The sequence below is a fragment of the Nerophis lumbriciformis genome, linkage group LG17 (genome assembly GCF_033978685.3).
Source record: "Nerophis lumbriciformis linkage group LG17, RoL_Nlum_v2.1, whole genome shotgun sequence".
NCBI classification, from domain to species: domain Eukaryota; kingdom Metazoa; phylum Chordata; class Actinopteri; order Syngnathiformes; family Syngnathidae; genus Nerophis; species Nerophis lumbriciformis.
This window is the reverse complement of record NC_084564.2, coordinates 5,591,499-5,615,398: the sequence shown is the minus strand read 5'-3', so window position 1 is coordinate 5,615,398 and position 23,900 is coordinate 5,591,499. Positions and strand designations below refer to the sequence as shown.

Sequence of the window (23,900 nt, the reverse complement as noted above, 5' to 3'; positions counted from 1 at the left end):
ACAACAATGATAGTATGATTAAAGTGAAAGTTAATTGTTCGTTTGTACATAGTATATGTAACTGTTAATGTTGTAAAAGGTATTTGCACAACTAATTAACGTTAGCGTTTGTGACACGTCTTGTGCAATGGGGTTCTTTCAGGACCGACAGACTGAACGCCAGACGGCTTTGCCAGGTTTACAATCTTTTAATTTTACACAAAGTCTTTTCTCTTCCAACTCTTTTATCTTTCTTTCCTCACTTTTCAACTCCTCTTCCTAGTTGTCTCTGGCTCTCCTCCTCTCTCGCTCCACGTCAGCTTCACTCTGGCTACTTCCAGTCTCTCTTCCCTCTCTCTCTGCTGCTCCCCTTTTCTTCAGCGAGAGGACATTGGATGATCGCGCACCTGGGCACGATTGCGGTGTCGCTCCCGGCGCGCCCCACCTTGCCGCTCGCTCGCCGGTCCCGCCTCTCCACAGCGTTAAAGAGGAGCGCGTCTTTGTAAACACTGAACAGGCACGCCAAACGCGCCTCTCAGAGCGAAACGGTGTTTTAGTTTATGAATATACAGCGCAGATACAAATGACACATTCATCTTTTTGTGTAATGATGACAACGTATACTCACGCGGACGATTGACTAGTTGATGGTGATGGCAAGAACGCTGTCGGTTTTCTTTTCAAATGTTCCTTCATAGGCCATTTCCGCTCGACACAGTGTGCTTACAACAACATTATTAGGCCGTTTATTGAAATACTCCCACACTTTTGACGACTTTTGGCGTGCTTTTTTCCCCTTGCTCACACCGCTCGCATCGTCTGCTTTGCGCTCCGCCATGACAGTAGCGTGACGTATATATGCGACGCGTCGACGCAAAAAACCGGCGTCGACGTGTTTACGTAACCGATGACGTCGACGCGTCGTTTCAGCCTTAATATCGAGATATACTTTTTCCTCCATATAGCCCAGCCCTAATTTATATTCATTGGGGGTGTAACGGTACACAAAAATGTCGGTTCGGTACGTACCTCGGTTTAGAGGTCACGGTTCGGTTCATTTTCGGTACAGTAAGAAAACAACAAAATATTAATTTTTGGGTTATTTATTTACCAAATTTGCAAAATCTTCCACCAAAAATATTTTTCTTAGTGGAATATTTGATGTGAAGTAATGGGAACCTTGGATAGGTCAATAATTCCTAATAACATTGATTTTGATTCAATATTATGTTTTGAGCAATGACAGTTTAAAAGAGAAAAAAAACCCAGCTTTGTTTTATTAATCAACATTGCAACTTTTTCTAAATTGCATCTAACCTTTAAGCTTTTTTATTTCACTTTTGTTATGTTTTTGTTTATTTTAATAGTATTTTTAGAATGTGCTGTGGGCCTTTAAAACATTAGCTGTGGGCCGCAAATGGCCTCCGGGGCACACTTTTGACACCCCTGCTATAGATAATACAAAACTAAATGTGATAAATCTATGGATAAAAAGCAGAGCCTGGCGACGCATGCGCGTTTATCATAACTCTCTCTCTCTCTCTCTGTCTCTGCCCCTCCCTCACCAATGCTGCTGCATGCAAAATTTGTTTTGTTTTTAACCCCTTCTTAACCCTGAACGTACATTGAAAATAAACGCAACCCTAACTCAAAATGCCGGACATTTGAGGCATTTAAGAAACTCCGCCCTGACAGCTCCGCAAAAGAGGACATGTCCGGTGAAAAGAGGACGTATGGTCAGTCTATCGTAAAACGTTAGCTACTAGCATGCTGTGTGTTGTGCCTCGTTACGCTACTTAATATGTCCGTGTGGAAACTCGTTCGGTACACCTCCGAACCGAACCGGAACCCCCGTACCGAAATGGTTCAATACAAATACACGTACTGTTGCACCCCTAGTTAGTACCCATCTTGACTAACTGGGTAAATAAAAGTGCCACTGACTGTTTACAGTACAGTAGTCATTCACCTCAATTTCACTGAATATCGCTCAAAAATTAATATCTTTATATGTATACTTTCACCGCAAAAATACATTGAATATCGAGTTTTAGTAAAAATATATCGAGATATACTTTTTCCTCCATATCGCCCAGCCCTAATTTATATTCATGTATATGTTTTTACTGTTACGAACGTAGCCATAACTGTCATGTGGACCTTAATGAAAACAAGTTTGACACCCCTGGTTTAATTATCTTCTTGCGTTATAATTTGTAAAAGTTTTGGAATACATTTTTAACAGTAAAGGTAAAATGAGGGTTGCACGTCCGGTTTATGTGAGGTCACGCGCGTTCCTTTCCTGTTGTAGACGCGTCCGCGTGCGGATCTTGGAGGGTTTTTTTTAATGAGAAAAGTTTCTATTGGGGTTTGTCTTAACGGGGAAAGATGTTAATGTCTCTTGTTTTGATGTTAACGTTTAAGCTCGCTCGCCTGCTTGCTTCTCCAGTAAATGTCTTGAGTTTATCAAAATGCGGTCGTCACGGTTCCACCGCTGTTTTTAATACGAACCGTATGCTGTGGTTAAACGTTTCATGTGATCACATTGAGAATGAGGAGGAAGTGGAGGTGTTCAAGCGGCCTTTTATCACTAACCTTGGCATGTGTGTTCATGTGTATGTCATCAGAAGATGGGCCCAAAAAGAAAGCCAAGTCTGGAACAAAAACGCTTGACCGCCCGAGTGAGGATGCGTGCGTACAGAGCTCGACTCGCCCTCAAGCGTGCTGCTGCTGCCAACGATATGTTTATGCAGAGACTAAACTTTGCTCCTAGTGTGAGTTTACGTTACACACTATATGCTCCATCAGTTAGATTCTCATCAGCGCTGTTGATGTGCTTAGAACAGCAACATATTTCCTATCCATGATGTCAGTTGGTGTCATTCATGTCCTAGCTGGTGTGCTTTGTGGCGAAGGACACTTTGAGGCCATGTTCACACGAACACAGATACTTGCAAGTGAAAAGCTAAAACCATCTCCGTCCACACGATTCTAAAGCGTCTCTGTTTACACGAAAACACATCGGAAGTTTGGAAAAGACTGGTGGCATTATAACACAGCGCTCAGGAAATATCATAAATGTTTTTTGTTTTTTTTAAATCGCCCAACACTCATAAAATGAAACAGCACTTGTAAGTAAATGTAGTCATGTTCTGTTGCTAAATAACGTTAAAAAACATGACATGATGTCGCACAAACCAAAGAGCTCCGTTTTACCCATCTAAGAAATTGGCAGAAAATAGATCTTTTAAGACTGTCCTTGATAATCTTACAGCAATTACATTCAGAATCGGTTCTCGATAAAAACAAATTCTCGTTTCAAACCGATCCCAGCAGTATAATATTTGATGTAAAAATGATAATAAAACCTTTTTAAAACGAGTTACAGGTACAAAAGCTCTTCTTGGCCGCTGACGTATGAAGTATATGAGTGCCGCAGTTAAGCACGGACATGTACAAAAGAAAAAAACAGTTATATATATATGTATATATATATATATATATATATATATATATATATATATATATATATATATATATATATATATATAATATATATATTGGGATGAAAATCAGCACCTCCAAGTCCGAGTCCATGGTTCTCGCCCGGAAAAGGGTGGAGTGCCATCTCCGGGTTGGGGAGGAGATCTTGCCCCAAGTGGAGGAGTTCAAGTACCTCGGAGTCTTGTTCACGAGTGAGGGAAGAGTGGATCGTGAGATCGACAGGCGGATCGGCGCGGCGTCTTCAGTAATGCGGACGCTGTATCGATCCGTTGTGGTGAAGAAGGAGCTGAGCCGGAAGGCAAAGCTCTCAATTTACCGGTCGATCTACGTTCCCATCCTCACCTATGGTCATGAGCTTTGGGTTATGACCGAAAGGACAAGATCACGGGTACAAGCGGCTGAAATGAGTTTCCTCCGCCAGGTGGCGGGGCTCTCCCTTAGAGATAGGGTGAGAAGCTCTGCCATCCGGGAGGAGCTCAAAGTAAAGCCGCTGCTCCTCCACATCGAGAGGAGCCAGATGAGGTGGTTCGGGCATCTGGTCAGGATGCCACCCGAACGCCTCCCTAGGGAGGTGTTTAGGGCACGTCCGACCGGTAGGAGGCCGCGGGGAAGACCCAGGACACGTTGGGAAGACTATGTCTCCCGGCTGGCCTGGGAACGCCTCGGGGTCCCACAGGAAGAGCTGGACGAAGTGGCTGGGGAGAGGGAAGTCTGGGCTTCCCTGCTTAGGCTGCTGCCCCCGCGACCCGACCTCGGATAAGCGGAAGAAGATGGATGGATGGATGGATATATATATATATATATATATATATATATATATATATATATATATATATATATATATATATATATATTTTTTTTTTTTTTTTTTCATCAATTCTTCAAAAAAATTTAGTTAGAATCGGTCTCAATTAGAATCGCGATTCGTCCCACAAATTTAACAGTGACGAGTAAGGGTGTCAAAAAAAATGTGATTTTCGAGTGAATCGCGATTCTCATTTGTAGCGAGTCTTAATCGATTCAGAAAAAAAAGGAACATTTTTTTATTACTTAAAAAAATAAATAAAGAAATAAAAAAAAAAGTCCTGTCCAGCCACTCAGGCAAATCATTTTGTTGATGTAGGTGAATATTGTAAATATTTACTTTACAAAAGACAAATGTTGGATACTTCTGTTGCTGCCTTATTTGTATTTGACTTTATTAAATATAATTTTTTTTTTAAACAAAACCAGTTTTCTTTTAAGTAATTTCAACATTTATCAGAGCTGGTTGTCTATTTTATGGCGGAATGTAGTTAATCATAGGACTGACACCCAATGTTATTAAAAAGTACTGATTTTTTAATCGAGAATCGATTCTTAATCGAAACGTTACCCCCCCAAGAATCGAATCGAATCGTGTGGCGCCCAAAGATTCACAGCCCGAGTGACAAGTAAACTACTGTCCTCAACGCAGTGTAGCATCTTTGCGAGTAGCCAACTTCCCTCCACAGTGCAAAGCTGCTTTTAAATCCGAATTCCTTGTTTCCCTGGCAGCAAATAAATTACTTTTCTTACAAGTATCATTATCACTGAAGGTCGAGGAATACGGTAGCTTAACATCCGGAGGAGGATGCAATAGGCCGTGCTAACCGCTAAGCTAGAGCTCTTGAATGTACACGGAGGTGAGTGGACCGATGCAAATATCAACAGTATCGATACAAAGTATAGCATCAGTATAAGGTCGATACTATGGTGACTAGATTGATATTTTTTATAATTACAAAAACTTTTTTTTTTTTTGCTGTTACAAATTCAGGAAAAAAGTCCAATGGCAAAAAACAAAATATTTAAATCAGAGCCAATAGTGGGAAATGATTTAGAAAATATATTTGTTTTATGAATATTGTTACATCCTGTTTATTTGTCTGATTATAATTGTAATTAAACATTGAATCATTCAATGGTAAATGGGTCGTACTTGTATAGCGCTTTTCTACCTTTTTAAGGAACTCAAAGCGCTTTGACACTATTTTCCCCATTCACCCAATGATCAATGATCTGGAACATTTTAAGCATTAGAATCAGCATTTGTAAACTTTTTAACAGGTTTTGTAACCTGTTCATCATTTACATAGCAAATAATAACACACAGTTTGCAAAAGTGGCTGCTTTTCACGGACAAACGTATACATTAAGATGTGGACGAGAGACCAAAACATAAAAGTACGAGTTTCAAAGGTACCCACTTTCGTGTCTACATGGTCTTCAGAAAGAGATACTATTTGTGTCCATGATGACATGAGAACACACAGTAGAAATATGTTGACATACAGTTGTCATTGTATGTAGTAGGGCTGCACAAACATGAATGATCTCAATTCACAACCTGCAATCTACTTTCTCAATATTCTCTGATTGAAATCAAATATAAAAAAAACCTCCTTCATGAACTCACGCTGCGATGGCGTCAGCACTTCCTCCTCACGCTCACTGGCTGTGTCATTCATCAGCTCGCAGGAGAAGCGATCGCATTATTGGGGCGTAGGCGAGCATGTTTATGGAATATTTAATTTTTCTAGTCATTCCTAACAACAACAACAACAACAAAAAAACTCCTGTGAAGAATCCCAGAAATACGACTGGAAGTGTCCAAAAAGGAGTCTAAAAATTATTATTATAGAAAAATAAAAAAAACAGCGGGTGTGAAAGAAATCTTGCAAGAGAATCTCAGTGAATTAATGCAGACTCGTGCAGCCCTATTGTGTACATGTCAGTGTTTTCCGCCACAAATACATTTGAACTTGTACCTTCTTGGCAGAAGGAATGTTAATTATTGTTCGTAATTTTTTCTATTTGACTGTTCAAATATGGTTATCTTCTTCCATTTTAATTTGTAAACATTTTAGGGTGAGTTTTGCCAAACAAGGGTTGCACATCCGGTTTATGTGACATCACTTCCTGTTGTAGACACGCCTGTGTCTTCATATTTTTTGAGAAGAAAGCACAGCTTGAAGGGTCGATTTGCACTATTAAACTTTTTTTTTTGCTCAGACAGCGATGTGTTTGTGTAAACGTTTAGCTTGGTGTAAGACGTTAGTGTATCATACCTGCCAACTACTCCGGTTTTCCCGTAATTAGTACGGTTTTCATCAACCTATTCCGGGTTACGGTTGCAGTGATAAAAAATACGGTTTTTCATTAATTTAAAAAAAAAAAATTGTTTTTAAGTTTTATTCACGAAATCGCGTAACAACAATGACAATCGACACTGCTTCCCGTAACTTCCTATCGAGCCATTCCGAATGCCATGGGCGAGGCTATTTCTAGCACCGCTGCCAAGCACGAGGCACCTGTTGCCATTGTTTCCAAACGAGCGAACGATCATGGAATCAGCCGGAGAAAAATCGCAAACGAGTCTTAAACCGAAAAGAAAACTGCAGTCATTCCGTGAAGAATATTCAAAAGCCTATCCGGGAATAATTATCCGTTCCAAAAAGGGTGAAAACTACGCGAATTGCACCTTGTGCAGACAAGATTTTTCGATCGGACACGGAGGAATTAGCGATGTAAAAGACCACGTTGGGACAAAAAAACACAAGTGTAATGCCGTTGCTAGCGATACAAGTGGAAAACTTTCAACGTTTTTCGGATTTTAGCCACAAAAAGGTAATGACACCAATGTTATCTATTGGAATTGTTTAGTACTGTTATACTGTTAAAAGTGTTTATATTATTTATGCTTTCAAGTCCAAGTTGAAGAAATCTTGTTAAATGTTGACAGCATAACTACCAAAATACAGAAGTATGTCCTTAATATTTTTGCAGTGCTATTTTTGTTGAAAAGTTAAAATGATTACATTAGAGATGTGATGTGCCACTTTTCAAGTGTCTGATGGCTTAAATTAATTTTCATTAATTTTTCATATTTTGAATTCTTTTGAAAGGCTTACAAAAAAACTACATTTGAATTGTAATTCCATGCTATTGACAGGACTATTAATTTTAATGAAGTTAGCTTACCATGTTTACATTATGATAATTGTGATAGAAATGTGAATTTTAGGTACAGAATATTTTTTACAATTGAACAAGGCAATAGATTATTCAAGCTTGGACAGAAAGTTAATAATGACACCAATTTTTTTTTTAATGGAATTGTTTAGTACTGTTTTACCATTTGTTTACTGTAAAAAGTGTTTATACTGTTTGTACTTTCAATTAACAAATTGAAGCCTTGTGAAAGGTTGACAGGATAACTGGCATTAACTGTCAAAATAATTTCAAACTATTGAAGTTAGCTTACAGAATAAACATGTCAATCAACCCATATGATTTTTGCTGTAATATTTTTGTTTTGAAAAGTCACTGTGACTGATAGAAAAGTGATGGTTTTAGCAACATTTTAACCTGTCTGAATGCTAATAATCATTTTGCGTCGGGGGGCGAAGCCTGAACCCCCCACCAGGACTTTGTCCTGGACCTACCGGGGCCTGCGGCCCCTGGACCCTGGCTACTAGGTTTTTCTGATTTCAAAAGTTGGCAGGTATGGTGTATTGTATTCATGTTAGCTTTTAAGCTAGATAGCGTAGCGTTTAGCGAGCTAGCTGATTCTCCAGGAAATACGCAATCAAAATCAGTCACCATTTTACGATGATCACAATTTCAAACTGTAAAACTAACTGTCAGGAATTTGAGCGCGATTTATCAATATCAATATCGTTATAACATTTTTGCTTTTATTGTTTTCTATTTGCTTGTTTTTGCAACTACATCATGGCCAATTATGTGACAATTACGACTTTAGCACGCCACCGCCACAAATAGATTGCAGTTCTGTGGGAAACACTCGACACAATGTATGTCCACTTCATTAAGTACAGCCGCACACGCTCTCATTCTGACGCCGCTTGATGGAAGCCACCTTTCATTCAGCCGTGCTTTTGCCTCAGGAGAAGGACGATCCGGTGGGGCGCAACAGCGACTGGATGGCGGGCGAAACTGTCGCAGACTTCGAAGTGGACACCAGCCTCCCAGCCATGTCAACCCCATGGCATGAGGAGGAAGACGACTTTAACATGGGAGGAGACGATGACTTTAAGATGGAAGAAGACGACTTTAAGGCGGGAGGAGAAGACGACTTTAAGGTGGGAGGAGCCCGGGGGATGAGGTCCAAGCCGAGGTTCTCCTTCTCGGAGGTCAAACTCCTGCTGGAGGCGGTCAAGGAGAACCGACACATTGTTCTCAGTGAGTAGATGAAAGGTGGATCTTCTCATGCATTCCGATACGCAAGTGAAGTACGTTTTTTAAAGCCTTTGACGTAAAAGTTGGTCCAAATTGACGGAGTAAACACCATATATGGACCTGCTTTTTCCAAGCAAATCTAATGTAACCGGTGTCTTCTTCCTGTCATTCAGGGAAGTTCAATCACGGCGTGTCGTCAGATTCCAAGAAACAGAAGTGGGCGGAGATCACGGATCAGATCAACAGCCTGGGAGAGAACCAGAGAGAGGTGAGGTGTTACAATTTACATCATCGCCATGTACAGTAGTGCTTCCTTAAAGTGGTCAAAATATTATTTTTTTCCTACATGTAAAACACTTCCTTGTGGTTTACATTAAGGTTTCTTTTTGGGCCGCCGAAAAAAATGTTTCTCTCGCTGTGGTCCGTATGGGCGGCACTTAGTTGTAATATACTCTTCCACCACCTGTGGCAGTAATGACAACATCAAGCAAGCAGAAGAAGTTTTGAGCTAAAATGGTGAAAATGTATTTTAATTTTCACTTTAATTTCATTGACAGTTTAGTTAAAGGGGAACATTATCACCAGACCTATGTAAGTGTCAATATATACCAAAATGTTGCAGAAAAAATACCTTTTTTTTTTTTTTTTTACCGATTTCCGAACTCTAAATGGGTGAATTTTGGCAAATTAAACGCCTTTCTAATATTCACTCTCGGAGCGATGACGTCACGTTGTGACGTCACATCGGGAAGCAATCCGCCATTTTCTCAAACACCGAGTCAAATCAGATCTGTTATTTTCCGTTTTTTCGACTGTTTTCCGTACCTTGGAGACATCATGCCTCGTCGGTGTGTTGTCGGAGGGTGTAACAACACGAACAGGGACGGATTCAAGTTGCACCAGTGGCCCAAAGATGCGAAAGTGGCAAGAAATTGGACGTTTGTTCCGCACACTTTACCGACGAAAGCTATGCTACGACAGAGATGGCAAGAATGTGTGGATATCCTGCGACACTCAAAGCAGATGCATTTCCAACGATAAAGTCAAAGAAATCTGCCGCCAGACCCCCATTGAATCTGCCGGAGTGTGTGAGCAATTCAGGGACAAAGGACCTCGGTAGCACGGCAAGTTTGTTCCCGCAGACGAGTGAGCTAAACCCCCTGGATGTCTTGGCTCACACCGTCCCTTAAACTGGACAGCTTTCAGGAAAAGAGCACGGATAAGGGTATGTCTACAGAATATATTAATTGATGAAAATTGGGCTGTCTGCACTCTCAAAGTGCATGTTGTTGCCAAATGTATTTCATATGCTGTAAACCTAGTTCATAGTTGTTAGTTTCCTTTAATGCCAAACAAACACATACCAATCGTTGGTTAGAAGGCGATCGGCGAATTCGTCCTCGCTTTCTCCCGTGTCGCTGGCTGTCGCGTCGTTTTCGTCGGTTTCGCTTGCATACGGTTCAAACGGATATGGCTCAATAGCTTCAGTTTCTTCTTCAATTTCGTTTTCGCTACCTGCCTCCACACTACAACCATCCGTTTCAATACATGCGTAATCTGTTGAATCGCTTAAACTGCTGAAATCCGAGTCTGAATCCGAGCTAATGTCGCTATAGCTTGCTGTTCTTTCCGCTATGTTTGTTTGTGTTGGCTTCACTATGTGACGTCACAGGAAAATGGACGGGTGTTTATAACGATGGTTAAAATCAGGCACATTGAAGCTTTTTTTAGGGATATTGCGTGATGGGTAAAATTTTGAAAAAAACTTCGAAAAATATAATAAGCCACTGGGAACTGATTTTTAATGGTTTTAACCCTTCTGAAATTGTGATAATGTTCCTCTTTAAACATACTAAATATACATTTTGACGTCATTGTATGTGAAACAATTTTTTATTACTTATTTATGAGTTCATTTTTATGCAGCATATTTGATTCGTGCTTATTTTTCTAATTAGCCTGACCAAAGCCGAAGGTTTGTGTAAATAAATAATAATCTTTGTGATTAACACATGCTTTCATATCATTTGACAAAGTTGTAAACTGTAAGTATGTTAGATATAATTATTGAAGACAATAAAATCAAGAGTAAGGTGAGTAATTAAGTGTTGTATATTTGAGTGGGCCCAGACCCCTCTGTAGTGGAAAAGTTGAGCCCTGAGGTCAAAAAGGTTAAGAACCCCTGGTCTACATAACATGTAATGGTGGTCAATATTTTGCATCGATTATGTTTTACAGATCGTTTTCAAGCCGCTTTCTCTTCGGTATGTGCTATATTGGGGGCGGTCTTATTTACGTGCCTCCACTTCAACTGCGTCTTCTCCCTGTCAGCCATGTTGTAGTTTTTAGCGCTGCCATAGTGAGTCTACTGCCAGATATAAGTTAAAAGTATACGCTTCTACTGACAGCTATAAGTTAGAACTATATGCTACTTTGTATTAGAAATGGAGGATGCATGTGCATGTACGAGACAGTCTGCCCCACAACAAGAGGATAGAGAAAAAGAAGGAGCTTATTGACTATAATAACGGACTTGCGTAAAGCCCTTTCTGTCAATTTATACCATATATCAGTGGTCCCCAACCACCGATTGGTACCGGGCCACAGAAGAATTTTTTTATTTATTTAATTTAATTTTTTATTTTTTAATAAATCAACATAAAAAACACAAGATACACTTACAATTAGTGCACCAACCCAAAAAACCTCCCTCCCCCATTCACATATCAATACAGTCTGCAGGGATACAGTCCGTAAGCACACATGATTGTGCGTGCTGCTGGTCCACTCAATCTAACTTTAATCGCCAATATTTCCTTAGCAATAATAAATAAGTATGGCGACAAAGGGCACCCTTGTTTTAGACCTCTTAATAGAGGTATTGTCCCTGTGATGTATCCATTATTGACCATTCTACAGCTTGTTTTATTATATAGCGTCTTGATCCAGTGTAATAGGGAGTTGCCAAAATTGAAAAAAACTACCGTATTTTCCGCACCATAAGGCGCCCTGGGTTATAAGCCGCGCCTTCAATGAACGGCATATTTCAAAACTTTGTCCACCTATAAGCCGCCCCGTGTTGTAAGCCGCATCTAACTGCGCTAAAGGAATGTCAAAAAAACAGTCAGATAGGTCAGTCAAACTTTAATAATATATTAAAAACCAGCGTGATGTGGGCGCGCATGGAGTCGTATATCAACATGGACGGAGCTGCGTGAAAAAAGCCACCCGGCCTCTTCGCGTAAACTTCCCTTAACCACTCGCTCATCTTTTCTTCATCCATCCATCCCTTCGAGTTAGCTTTTATGATGACGCCGGCTGGAAAGGTCTCTTTTGGCAAGGTCTTCCTTTTGAATATCACCATGGGTGGAAGTTTCTGGCCATTAGCATGGCAAGCTAGAACCACAGTGAAGGATGACTTCTCATTCCCTGTGGTGCGAATATTCACCGTACGTGCTCCCATTGTATCCACAGTGCGGTTCACAGGAATATCAAAAGTCAATTTTTTGGACTATATAAGCCTCACCCAATAAATTTTAGAATAAAAAATATATTTTCCATATAATAGCCACACCAGACTACAAGCCGCAAATGTATACGTTGTGAAATTAGTTATTTACACAGAAATATTGTGTAAATGGTAGTAAATTAGATGTTATGTAGACCAGTGGTCCCCAACCTTTTTTGCACCACGGACCGGTTTAATGTAGGCATTATTTTCAGGGACGGGCTTTCCACTTGTGCCAGATACATACAGTAAAAATAAGTGCATGAAAAATACAACTCACTATAACGCTGAATTAGTGGGAGCCCTGGGCTTGTTCCTTTGCAATGAGTTGCAGATGGAAATCAGCCTTTGGCTCACAATCTGTCACATTTATATTTTATATGTTTATTAATGTGCATTGTATCATGTCACAAAGCTATAACAAATGGTAACTTACTATGAGGTGTGTTATTGTACATCTATAAACAAGCTTATTTGTATGTCTAGTGCAGTGTTTTTCAACCACTGTGCCGTGGCACACTAGTGTGCCGTGAGATCCAGTCTGGTGTGCCGTGGGAGATGATCTAATTTCACCTATTTGGGTTAAAAATATTTTTTGCAAACCAGTAAATATACTCTACAAATGATGTATTGTCTAGAGCTCGGCAGAGTAACCGTGTAATACTCTTCCATATCAGTAGATGGCAGCCAGTAGCTAATTGCTTAGTAGCTGTCGGGAACAGCGGGAGGCAGTGTGCAGGTAAAAAGGCGTCTAATGCTTAAACCAAAAATAAACAAAAGGTGAGTGCCTCTAAGAAAAGGCATTGAAGCTTAGGGAAGGCTATGCAGAACGAAACTAAAACTGAACTGGCTACAAAGTAAACAAACAGAATGCTGGACGACAGCAGAGACTTACCGTGGAGCAAAGACTGCGTCCACAATGTACATCCGAACATGACATGACAATCAAAGATGTCCCCACAAATAAGGATAAAAACAACTGAAGTGTTATTGATTGCTAAAACAAAGTAGATGCGGGAAATATCGCTCAAAGGAAGACATGAAACTGCTACAGGAAAATACCAAAAAAAGAGAAAAAGCCACCAAAATAGGAGCGCAAGACAAGAAGTAAAACACTACACACAGGAAAACGGCAAAAAAACTCAAAATAAGTCAGGGCGTGATGTGACAGGTGGTGACAGTACACCTACTTTGAGACAAGAGCTATATTGATGCATGCTTGGTTATGCTTTAAATTCATATCCAACAATTGTGACAACGACTTTTTACTGTCAACTGAGTTTCTTTTTTTAATGATTTCTGCTGGCGGTGTGCCTCCGGATTTTTTATACGCAAAAAATGTGCCTTGGCTCAAAAAAGGTTGAAAAACACTGGTCTAGTGGGACAGGCGAAAGTTTAGTCGGAGAAGCTGATGTAGACCACAAGGATGTGTTTTTAATGTAGAAAAATTCAATCATAATACGACCCCTTTAATGTGTCCCAGTCAGGCCAAAATATGAACACTAAACATATTTTATAGAGAATAAGTATCGTTTGCATGTATTAAACGACTTCTTTCTTGAATTTGATAGTGTTTCTCACCTTTTTTATCAAAGTGCTGACCCTCGCAACTTTTTTTGGTAGATTGTTTTGCAGCCGTACGCCAAAAAGTGTGCGAGTCTTTATTTGGACTCTAGAATATGTGGACAAAAAGACCAGTTTGTGAAGTGCGATAACTGAAACCGGGTAAAAAGTTTGGGCGTTGCAAACCAAATCATGAAGGAAAAACACCCAGGTATTGCTCGTCATTCCTCCGATCTGATCCAGATCAACGTCAATGTGGTTTTTTTCCCTCCCAGGTGCGTCAGATCATGAAGAAGTGGGCGGACCTTAAGTGCGATGGCAAGCGGCGCCTGGTGGCCCTTCACTCCCCCAACGGCTCGTTTGACAGGCGACGGAAGAAGTCGTCGTTGGGCCCCGTGGAGAAGATGGTCCATGAGATCCTGCTGATGAGTCCCAAAAGAGGTGAGGCGCCATCTTGTGTCACGCGATCACACGCTTCAATTCATCGAGCGGTGCGTTGTCGTCAGACGGCAACAGCGGCGTGGACTTGGGAGGCGAAGACGAAGACTCCAAGTTGTCCGTGGAACAAGGAGGCAACATAAGCCCCTCCTACTCCAGCCTCAACGTGCCCAATAGCACGCTCTCTCTTCCTGGAGGGCTTTGCCTGGACTTCTCTCCTCTGTCCTCGCCTGAGAAGGAACACAGCGGTAAGTCCGTGTCAATGGCGCCACGTCTCTACTGGACCTTCAGCGCTTTGTCTCCTGCTTTCCAGGCGACCCGTTCCACTCGTCGTCGGACTTTGACCAGCAGGATGATGCAGGTAAGGGCTGGGGATGTATATCGTTAAGAATTTATCGGTACGATACCCTTATCCAGGCATGTGATTTTTCCGTCTAAAGTCGGAATTCCGTCTTTTTTAATCTCGGGGGGGGGGAAAAAATTATCTTCCGTTTTTCCGTTTTTTTTTCCCGACCCTAAATCAAGATTCGAGACGTAGTTTATATTACGCCGTAGTTGATTGGTCGATATGTTCCTTGTGACCAATCAGGACATCCGTTAATAACGTCATCATTCATAATGGTTATTACCGCCATTTTCCATATGTAAACGATGTCGGTTCTCGAGAGAAAGGACGTTTTACAAGTAAAAGAAATTGATAAACATGTCAAAATTAAGTTTCGATGGGACTGGACGGAAAGGGAAATCGCTGATACTGTTGGGAAGAAGGAAGTTACAACTTTGTTCGGTGATTTTATTCGGAAAATCGATCGTCCCGGAAAGGTTTTGTGCACGTGGTGTCATGATAATATTGACTATGGATCACGAGGTTTCAAGGCTTTGGAAGTACATGCGAAACGCCAAAAACATATGAAACAACTTGAAGCAAGGAAAACAAACTTTTCACTAGCTGGTACTTTTTGATGTCAACCGAAAGTGAGCAAACCTTACGGACTTCATCCTTTGTTTACATCGACAACTGCCGTAGACATCGAGAGGAAAGATCCACCCAAACAACTCACTTCAGTTGCAGACAGGGTTGTTAATAATGAGGTAAGCCAAAAAAATATTTGCTTGCGAAATACGCATGTTTGTTTTAAATATTAACCAATTATTGCTTTGCAAAATATAAATGGGTTTTTCAAAAAATAAAAAGCCGCGTGAAAATATATTATGAAATTACAGAAATTCAAAGAGTCGCATTATTGATTCCAGTTAACAATTTATTTGAAATAAATTTGCATATAATACTATTTTGTGTGAAGTGAACTGAAGTAATGTGGTAATACTGTAGATAATAACACTGATCAATGTGACACCTGTGGATGTGAAATGAACACAAGATGTAAATATTAGTGACTAAATACTGTTGGGACTGAACCATATACAGTGATTCATTAGGATAATTGGGTTATGTATGTTCTATTCATGATGTTTTCATGTCTTTAAACACTAAAATATTTTCTTCAAATGGTGCTGTCTTTGTTAATTTTAGCATGTTAAATTGGTGAAAAACCAGGAACCTTCGTCCCCCAGACCCCCGGAAATGTTTTCAGTCTTTTTCATTGTGGTCAAATCACATGCCTGTTATATACAGTATGCCAGTATTTATCGGTACTCTTATCGGTACCATATGTAATTTGTGGAAATAAATATGTGGAAAAAATGCATTTTAATTAGCATTTTTATCAGCACAAATGAAACCATAACACCTCCACCATGATGTACAATGTCATCTCAGAGCAGCTGTTTTTTTGAAGTCTTAAAAAAAGTCAACTATGTGTGCAGTGCAAGGTGAAATGCAGTTATGTCATCTTCTTGTAAAGACCACACAGATCCATCTGTGTTTCTATTCATTACAGCTAAATAATATGTATGTATGAGCAAATCAGACATTTGACATGATGTATCCAGGCATGTGATTTTTCCGTCTGCAGTCGGAAATCCGTCTTTTTTTTATCTATCCATCCATCCTCTTCCGCTTATCCGAGGTCGGGTCGCGGGGGCAGCAGCCTAAGCAGAGAAGCCCAGACTTCCCTCTCCCCAGCCACTTCGTCCAGCTCCTCCCGGGGGATCCCGAGGCGTTCCCAGGCCAGTCGGGAGACATAGTCTTCCCAACGTGTCCTGGGTCTTCTTCGTGGCCTCCTACCGGTCGAACGTGGCCTAAACACCTCCCTCGGGAGGCGTTTGGGTGGCATCCTGACCAGATGCCTGAACCACCTCATCTGGCTCCTCTCCATGTGGAGGAGCAGTGGCTTTACTTTGATCTCCTCCCGGATGACAGAGCTTCTCACCCTATCTCTAAGGGAGAGCCCCGCCACCCGGCGGAGGAAACTCATTTCGGCCGCTTGTACCCGTGATCTTGTCCTTTCGGTCATGACCCAAAGCTCATGACCATAGGTGAGGATGGGAACGTAAATAGACCGGTAAATCAAGAGCTTTGCCTTCCGGCTCAGCTCCTTCTTCACCACAACGGATTGATACAGCGTCCGCATTACTGAAGACACTGCACCGATCTGCTTGAATGCGGTGTTTGCACGGCGCTCGTCTTTTTCTACGTTGAAGCGATGTTCACTTGGGGGTGGTGACGCTTCAAATGGGTTAGCATGTTTGACGTGTTGCCAGACATATACTCTACCGCTGCTGAACATTGTTGGCAAACCGCTTTCGCTTTGTTGTCGTAGCCCGGTCGCTGCTAGCGTGCCGTGTGTTGTGCCTACTTAATATGTCCGTGTGGACACTCGTTTGGTACACCTCCGAACCGAACCGAAACCCCCGTACCGAAACGGTTCAATACAAATACACGTACCGTTACACCCCTAGTTAATACCCATCTTGACTAACTGAGTTAATAAAAGTGCCACTGACTGTTTACAGTACAGTTGTCATTCACTTCAATTTCGCTGAATCTCGCTCAAAAATGTATATCTTTATATGTATATTTTCACCGAAAAATATATCGAGATATATATCGAATATCGAGTTTAAGTAAAAATATATCGAGATATTCTTTTCCGTCCATATCGCCCAGCCCTACTCGTTAGACATCCGTAGAAGGGGTGTGGTTGGGTGTACACTGCAAAAAGTCAGTGTTCAAAAACAAGAAAAAAAAAATTGAAAAATGAAGCGTATTTTACTTGAACTAAGCAAAATTATCTGCCAATAGAACAAGAAAATTTGGCTTGTCAAGACTTTCCAAAACAAGTAAAATTAGCTAACCTCAATGAACCCAAAAATACCTTAAAATAAGTATATTCTCACTAATAACAAGTGTACTACTACATGAGTTCGTATTTTCTATTGTAAAGTCCATTTGGCTGTCATCTGTTTTAATTATGAGACACAATTGTGTCAAAGTCATGATTTTTTTTTTTCCATGCTTGAAATAAGAAATGATTACTTTAAAAAAGTAGTTTTATACTTGTGAGTGTTGATGACACAGCTTTGCAACACTTGATATTCTAGTTTCAAGCATGTTTTACTCAATATAGCATACTTGCCAACCCTCCCGGATTTTCCGGGAGACTTACGAAATTCAGCTCCTCTCCCGAAAACCTCCCGGGACAAATTTTCTCCCGAAATTCAGGCGGAGCTGGAGGCCACGCCCCCTCCAGCTCCATGCGGACCTGAGTGACGTGTCGACAGCGGCCAGCCTGTTCTTACGTCCGCTTTCCCACAATATAAATAGCGTGCCTGCCCAATCACATTATAACTGTAGAATGATCGAGGGCGAGTTCTTGGTTTCTTATGTGGGTTTATTGTTAGGCAGTTTCATTAACGTCCTCCCGGCGCGGTAACAACACACAACAACAGCAGTCACGTTTTCTTCTACCAGTTCTTCTGCCGTAAACAGCAATGTTGTGACACTCTTAAACAGGACAATACTGCCATCTACTGTACATGCATATGTGACAATAACATTTAGGGCTTTTAGAGAGTGCAGTGCACAACTGCTATACTATACCGTATATATATATATATATATATATATATATATATATATAAAATAAAATAAATATATATATATATATATAGCTATAATTCACTGTATTTCATATATATATATATAAATATCTATCCATCCATCCATTTTCTACCGCTTATTCCCTTCGGGGTCGCGGGGGGCGCTGGAGCCTATCTCAGCTACAATTGGGCGGAAGGGGGTTTACACCCTGGACAAGTCGCCACCTCATCGCAGGGCCAACACAGATAGACAGACAACATTCACACTCAGGGCCAATTTAGTGTTGCCAATCAACTTATCCCCAGGTGCATGTCTTTGGAAGTGGGAGGAAGCCGGAGTACCCGGAGGGAACCCACGCAGTCACGGGGAGGACATGCAAACTCCACACAGAAAGATCCCGAGCCCGGGATTGAACCCAAGACTACTCAGGACCTTCGTATTGTGAGGCAGATGCACTAACCCCTCTGCCACCGTGAAGCATATACATACCTGCCAACTACTCCGGTTTTCCCGTAATTAGTACGGTTTTCATCAACCTATTCCGGGTTACGGTTGCAGTGATAAAAAATACGGTTTTTCATTAATTAAATTTTTTTTTTTTTTTTAAAGTTTTATTCACGAAATCGCGTAACAACAATGACAATCGACACTGCTTCCTAGGGCTGGGCGATAAAACAATAACAATATACATCGCGATAGACATGTGATCAATATCAATAGAAAATGGGGTCGATAGAACGTTCGATAATTTCACTGAGTTCTGTTAGAAAAAATAGGAAGAAATGCGAGCCGGAACCGCACGGCATTCTGGGGGGTGTAGGCAGAGGAAGGGCTTTGGCCTCTCAACCTATCACGGCCGAGCCTGAACCGCAAGGCATTCTGGGAAATGCTAACAGGGAAAAAAAAAAAAAAAAAGCAACAACGGCGAGCTGACGACGAGGAGTGAAACAAAACGGGAATATGAGTGCGGCGGCACGAGAGGAAATTGTAAATAAAAAAGGAAACGTCACGTCACCAGTTTGGCAGTATTTTGGATTTTTTAAGTCCGATACGAATCAGAGTAATACTGTCTGCAAACTTTGCAAGGTCGTCGTCCCGACCAAGTCTGGGGACACGACAAACTTATTTTACCACCTGAGCCGCTCTCACCCGCTGGAGTACAGCAGTAACAAACAACCACAACCATCTACATCAGCCGGTGCAAGTGGAACAGCACCGAAGCGGCAACAACAGACCACCATCGAGAGATACTCGGCAGCAGTGCCATATGACAAAAATTCAAAACGTTATAAAGAAATAACGGATGCAGTGGTGGATCAATTAGCGAAGGACATGCTACCTACTTATATTTAAAATAAAAGTATTTAAATTCAGCCTTTTTTCTCCTGGTCTTTATTTAGAATTTTTTTTTTTTTAATCAATAATTATCGATATCGACTGATATGAAACACTTATATCGTGATACATTTTTTAGTCATATCGCCCAGCCCTACCAGTGCTTCCCGTAACTTCCTATCGAGCCATTCCGAATGCCATGCGCGAGGCTATTTATAGCACCGCTGCCAAGCACGAGGCACCAGTTGCCATTGTTTCCAAACAAGCGAACGATCATGGAATCAGCCGGAGAAAAATCGCATACGTGTCTTAAACCGAAAAGGAAACTGCAGTCATTCCGTGAAGAATATTCAAAAGCCTATCCGGGAATAATTATCCGTTCCAAAAAGGGTGAAAACTACGCGAATTGCACCTTGTGCAGACAAGATGTTTCGATCGGACACGGAGGAATTAGCGATGTAAAAGACCACGTTGGGACAAAAAAACACAAGTCTAATGCCGTTGCTAGCGATACAAGTGGAAAACGTTCAACGTTTTTCGGCGCCCAAACAGATTCTTTGGATGTGATAAATGCCGAAGTTTTATTTACGGAGGCAATAATTGAGCAAACAAAAAGGTAATGACACCAATGTTATCTATTGGAATTGTTTAGTACTGTTATACTGTTAAAAGTGTTTATACTATTTATGCTTTCAAGTCCAAGTTGAAGGAATCTTGTTAAATGTTGACAGCATAACTACCAAAATACAGAAGTATGTCCTTAATATTTTTGCAGTGCTATTTCTGTTGAAAAGTTAAAATGATTACATTAGAGATGTGATGTGCCACTTTTCAAGTGTCTGATGGCTTAAATTAATTTTCATTAATTTTTCATATTTTGAATTCTTTTGAAAGGTTTACAAAAAAACTACATTTGAATTGTAATTCCATGCTATTGACAGGACTATTAATTTTAATGAACTTAGCTTACCATGTTTACAGTATGATAATTGTGATAGAAATGTGAATTTTAGGCACAGAATATTTTTTACATTTGAACAAGGCAGTAGATTATACAAGCTTGGACAGAAAGTTAATAATGACACCAATTTTTTTTTTAATGGAATTGTTTAGTACTGTTTTACCATTTGTTTACTGTAAAAAGTGTTTATACTGTTTATACTTTCAATTAACAAATTGAAGTCTTGTGAAAGGTTGACAGGATAACTGGCATTAACTGTCAAAATAATTTCAAACTATTGAAGTTAGCTTACAGAATAAACATGTCAATCAACCCATATGATTTTTGCTGTAATATTTTTGTTTTGAAAAGTCACTGTGACTGATAGAAAAGTGATGGTTTTAGCAACATTTTAATCTGTCTGAATGCTAATAATCATTTTGCGTCGGGGGGCGAAGGAACCCCCCACCAGGACTTTGTCCTGGACCTACCGGGGCCTGCGGCCCCTGGACCCTGGCTACTAGGTTTTTCTGATTTCAAAAGTTGGCAGGTATGCATATATATATATATATATATAAATATATATATATATATATAAATATATGTATGTATGAAATACTTGACTTGGTGAATTCTAGCTGTAAATATACTCCTCCCCTCTTAAACACGCCCCCAACCACGCCCCCTCACTCAACCACGCCCCCTCGCCCCACCACGCCACCTCCCCCCACCCCCCACCTCTCAAGGTTGGCAAGTATGCAATATAGGTCATCAAATCTCAGCAACAAGCTGTAATATCTTACTGAGATCATTTAGGACCAAAACAAGTACAACACTCGCTTAGTGAGAAGAATGATCTTATCAGACAGAAAATAAGCAAATATCACCCTTATTTGAGATATTTCATCTTACTTAGATTTCACTTTTTGCAGTGTAGGCTGGTCATGACGCTCTTTTCACGTCTCCTCTTTCTCTTCCAGAACCTTCCGTGGACTTTGACGACAACGACAACTCCACCTTTTCCTACCGCTCCTCCTTTCTGCCGCCCACTGACAACGCGCAGGCGGTCGCCAAGCCCATCCACACCTACTCCAGGAACCAGAACCACAACGCCACCACCTCAAAGGCTCAGGCACGTCCCCTTTTCGAGCCTAGCACCACCTCGTCTCCCGCCGCGCCTCCGCCGGCGCCCTCCCCCTCGGACGCCGCCCCCCGCGCCGGCACCTCCTCCGCGTCTTCCTCACTGGCCCCGCCCACCACCTCCAATGGCTCCTCTCAGCCTTTCGGAGTCCTGCCGCCTCCGAATCACCTCGCTCCGCCGCTCCCCAGGCACGCCCCTCCGGACTCCGCCCAGCCGGACCTGCTCCCGCCGGGGCCCGCCCACAAGGCGCAGCAACGCGTGGCCCAGCTGGCGTCTCAGAGCGTGCAGCAGCAGCGCGCCACCCGCCACCTGCTCTCCTCCGTGTCTCGCTCGCTGGAGACGCTGGCCCAGTCGGTGCAGCTGCTGGTGGAGAGCCAGCAGGAGTTTGTGCACGAGTCGCTGCTCCTGCAGAGGGAGACGCTGGGCATCCTCAAGGACTTCTCCGGCACGGCGCTGACCATGCTGCGCGACAAGTCCAGCGCCGGCCAGGCGCCGGCTCAGCATCCGCCAGCCTCGCGCATCTGAGGCGGCGGGAAGGTTCCGTGACCACCTCGGTCCCCTCCCGTCACGTTGTGGACATCATGGACGTCAGAGTCCTCCTCGATGCTCTCCCGCACCACTCAAACGCTCCGTTACGAGCTACGGAGGGAATGCGGGCGGCCTTTCCTCAAACCATGAGACGTGTGAAAGAGGCAGAATAGGACACCTTTTGTTTTTAACTTCATTTCCTTCACTGGATGAACAAATCATGACATATATCTAACCATGTGCTCGCAGGATGACGCGTGGCAGACATACATCTTCTGACGCGCCACTTGAGTGGAATCAAACTGTAGTGGTGTGAGAACTTCCAGGTGACGTCACACACGACGTGGAGTCAATTAGTATGCTAGTGTGTGATCCATTGTGATGCTTATTAAAGTAGCAGCAACGCTAACGTTGACCATGTTGCTTTCGGACCATCATTCCAACGCCGTTCTTCCAAACCTCCACTTTGCCCCTTCACAATAAAAGTCAGTGCGTAATTCAGACGTTATCTTTGCAAGAGCAGAGAAGGTGTCGTCAAAAGGAAAAGTCCAGCAACTTCCCGCCAGGCTGCTCCTCTCAACACGCAGGTCACGTGTCGTGCGTGGGGGCCTCGCCATCCGTGAGGGGCCCCCGTTTATTGTACAGTGGGTTCAGACCTAGGGGTGTAACGGTACACAAAAATGTCGGTTCGGTACGTACCTCGGTTTAGAGGTCACGGTTCGGTTCATTTTCGGTACAGTAAGAAAACAACAAAATATACATTTTTGGGTTATTTATTTACCAAATTTGCAAAATCTTCCACCAAAAATATTTTGGAATATTTGATGTGAAGTAATGGGAACCTTGGATAGGTCAATAATTCATAATAACATCCATCCATCCATTTTCTACCGCTTATTCCCTTTTGGGGTCGCGGGGGGCGCTGGAGCCTATCTCAGCTACAATCGGGCGGAAGGCGGGGTACACTCTGGACAAGTCGCCACCTCATCGCAGGGCCAACACAGATAGACAGACAACATTCACACTCACATTCACACACTAGGGCCAATTTAGTGTTGCCAATCAACCTATCCCCAGGTGCATGTCTTTGGAGGTGGGAGGAAGCCGGAGTATCAGTGTTAATTTATTTACACATATACACACACATAACACTCATCTACTCATTGTTGAGTTGAGGGTTGAATTGTCCATCCTTGTTCTATTCTCTGTCACTATTTTTCTAACCATGCTAAACACCCTCTCTGATGATGCATTCTGCTTCGTCTTCTTGTTGTGTGCGCAGTTGTGCACTGCACTCTCTAAAAGCCGTAGACGTTATTGTCACATATGTATGTACAGTTGATTTTGATTCAATATTATGTTTTGAGCAATGACAGTTTGAAAGAAAAAAAAACAGCTTTGTTTTATTAGTCAACATTGCAACTTTTTCTAAATTACATTTCACCTTTAAGCTTTTTTATTTCACTTTTGTTTATTTTAATGGTATTTTTAGAATGTGCCGTGGGCCTTTAAAACATTAGCTGTGGGCCGCAAATGGCCTCCGGGGCACACTTTTGACACCCCTGCTATAGATAATAAAAAATTAAATGTGATAAATGTATGAATAAAAAGCAGAACCTGGCGACGCATGCACGTTTATCATAACTCTCTCTCTCTCTCTCTCTCTCTCTGTCTCTGCCCCTCCCTCACCAATGCTGCTGCACGCACAATTTGTTTTTGTTTTTAACCCCTTCTTAAC

General features: G+C 41.7%; 1 protein-coding gene across 8 annotated transcripts in view; it reads left to right on the top strand.

Moving 5' to 3' along the window:
* Positions 1-22,577, top strand: part of LOC133614385 (uncharacterized) — a 39,300-nt gene extending 16,723 nt beyond the window's left edge. For 4 of the 8 annotated variants that reach the window (XM_061972290.1, XM_061972289.1, XM_061972294.1 and 1 more), the window contains 6 exons: positions 8,415-8,709; positions 8,880-8,974; positions 14,053-14,218; positions 14,284-14,463; positions 14,529-14,576; positions 21,474-22,577. In XM_061972290.1, the coding sequence (XP_061828274.1) occupies positions 8,415-8,709; positions 8,880-8,974; positions 14,053-14,218; positions 14,284-14,463; positions 14,529-14,576; positions 21,474-22,159 (1,470 nt within the window). In that variant the 3' untranslated portion in view covers positions 22,160-22,577. Of the gene's footprint in view, positions 1-2,606; positions 2,754-8,414; positions 8,710-8,879; positions 8,975-14,052; positions 14,219-14,283; positions 14,464-14,528; positions 14,577-21,473 lie in introns of all 8 variants that reach the window. The other 4 variants (XM_061972287.1, XM_061972292.1, XM_061972291.1 and 1 more) reach the window with 2 other exon arrangements.
* The last annotated feature ends 1,323 nt before the right edge of the window (positions 22,578-23,900 follow it).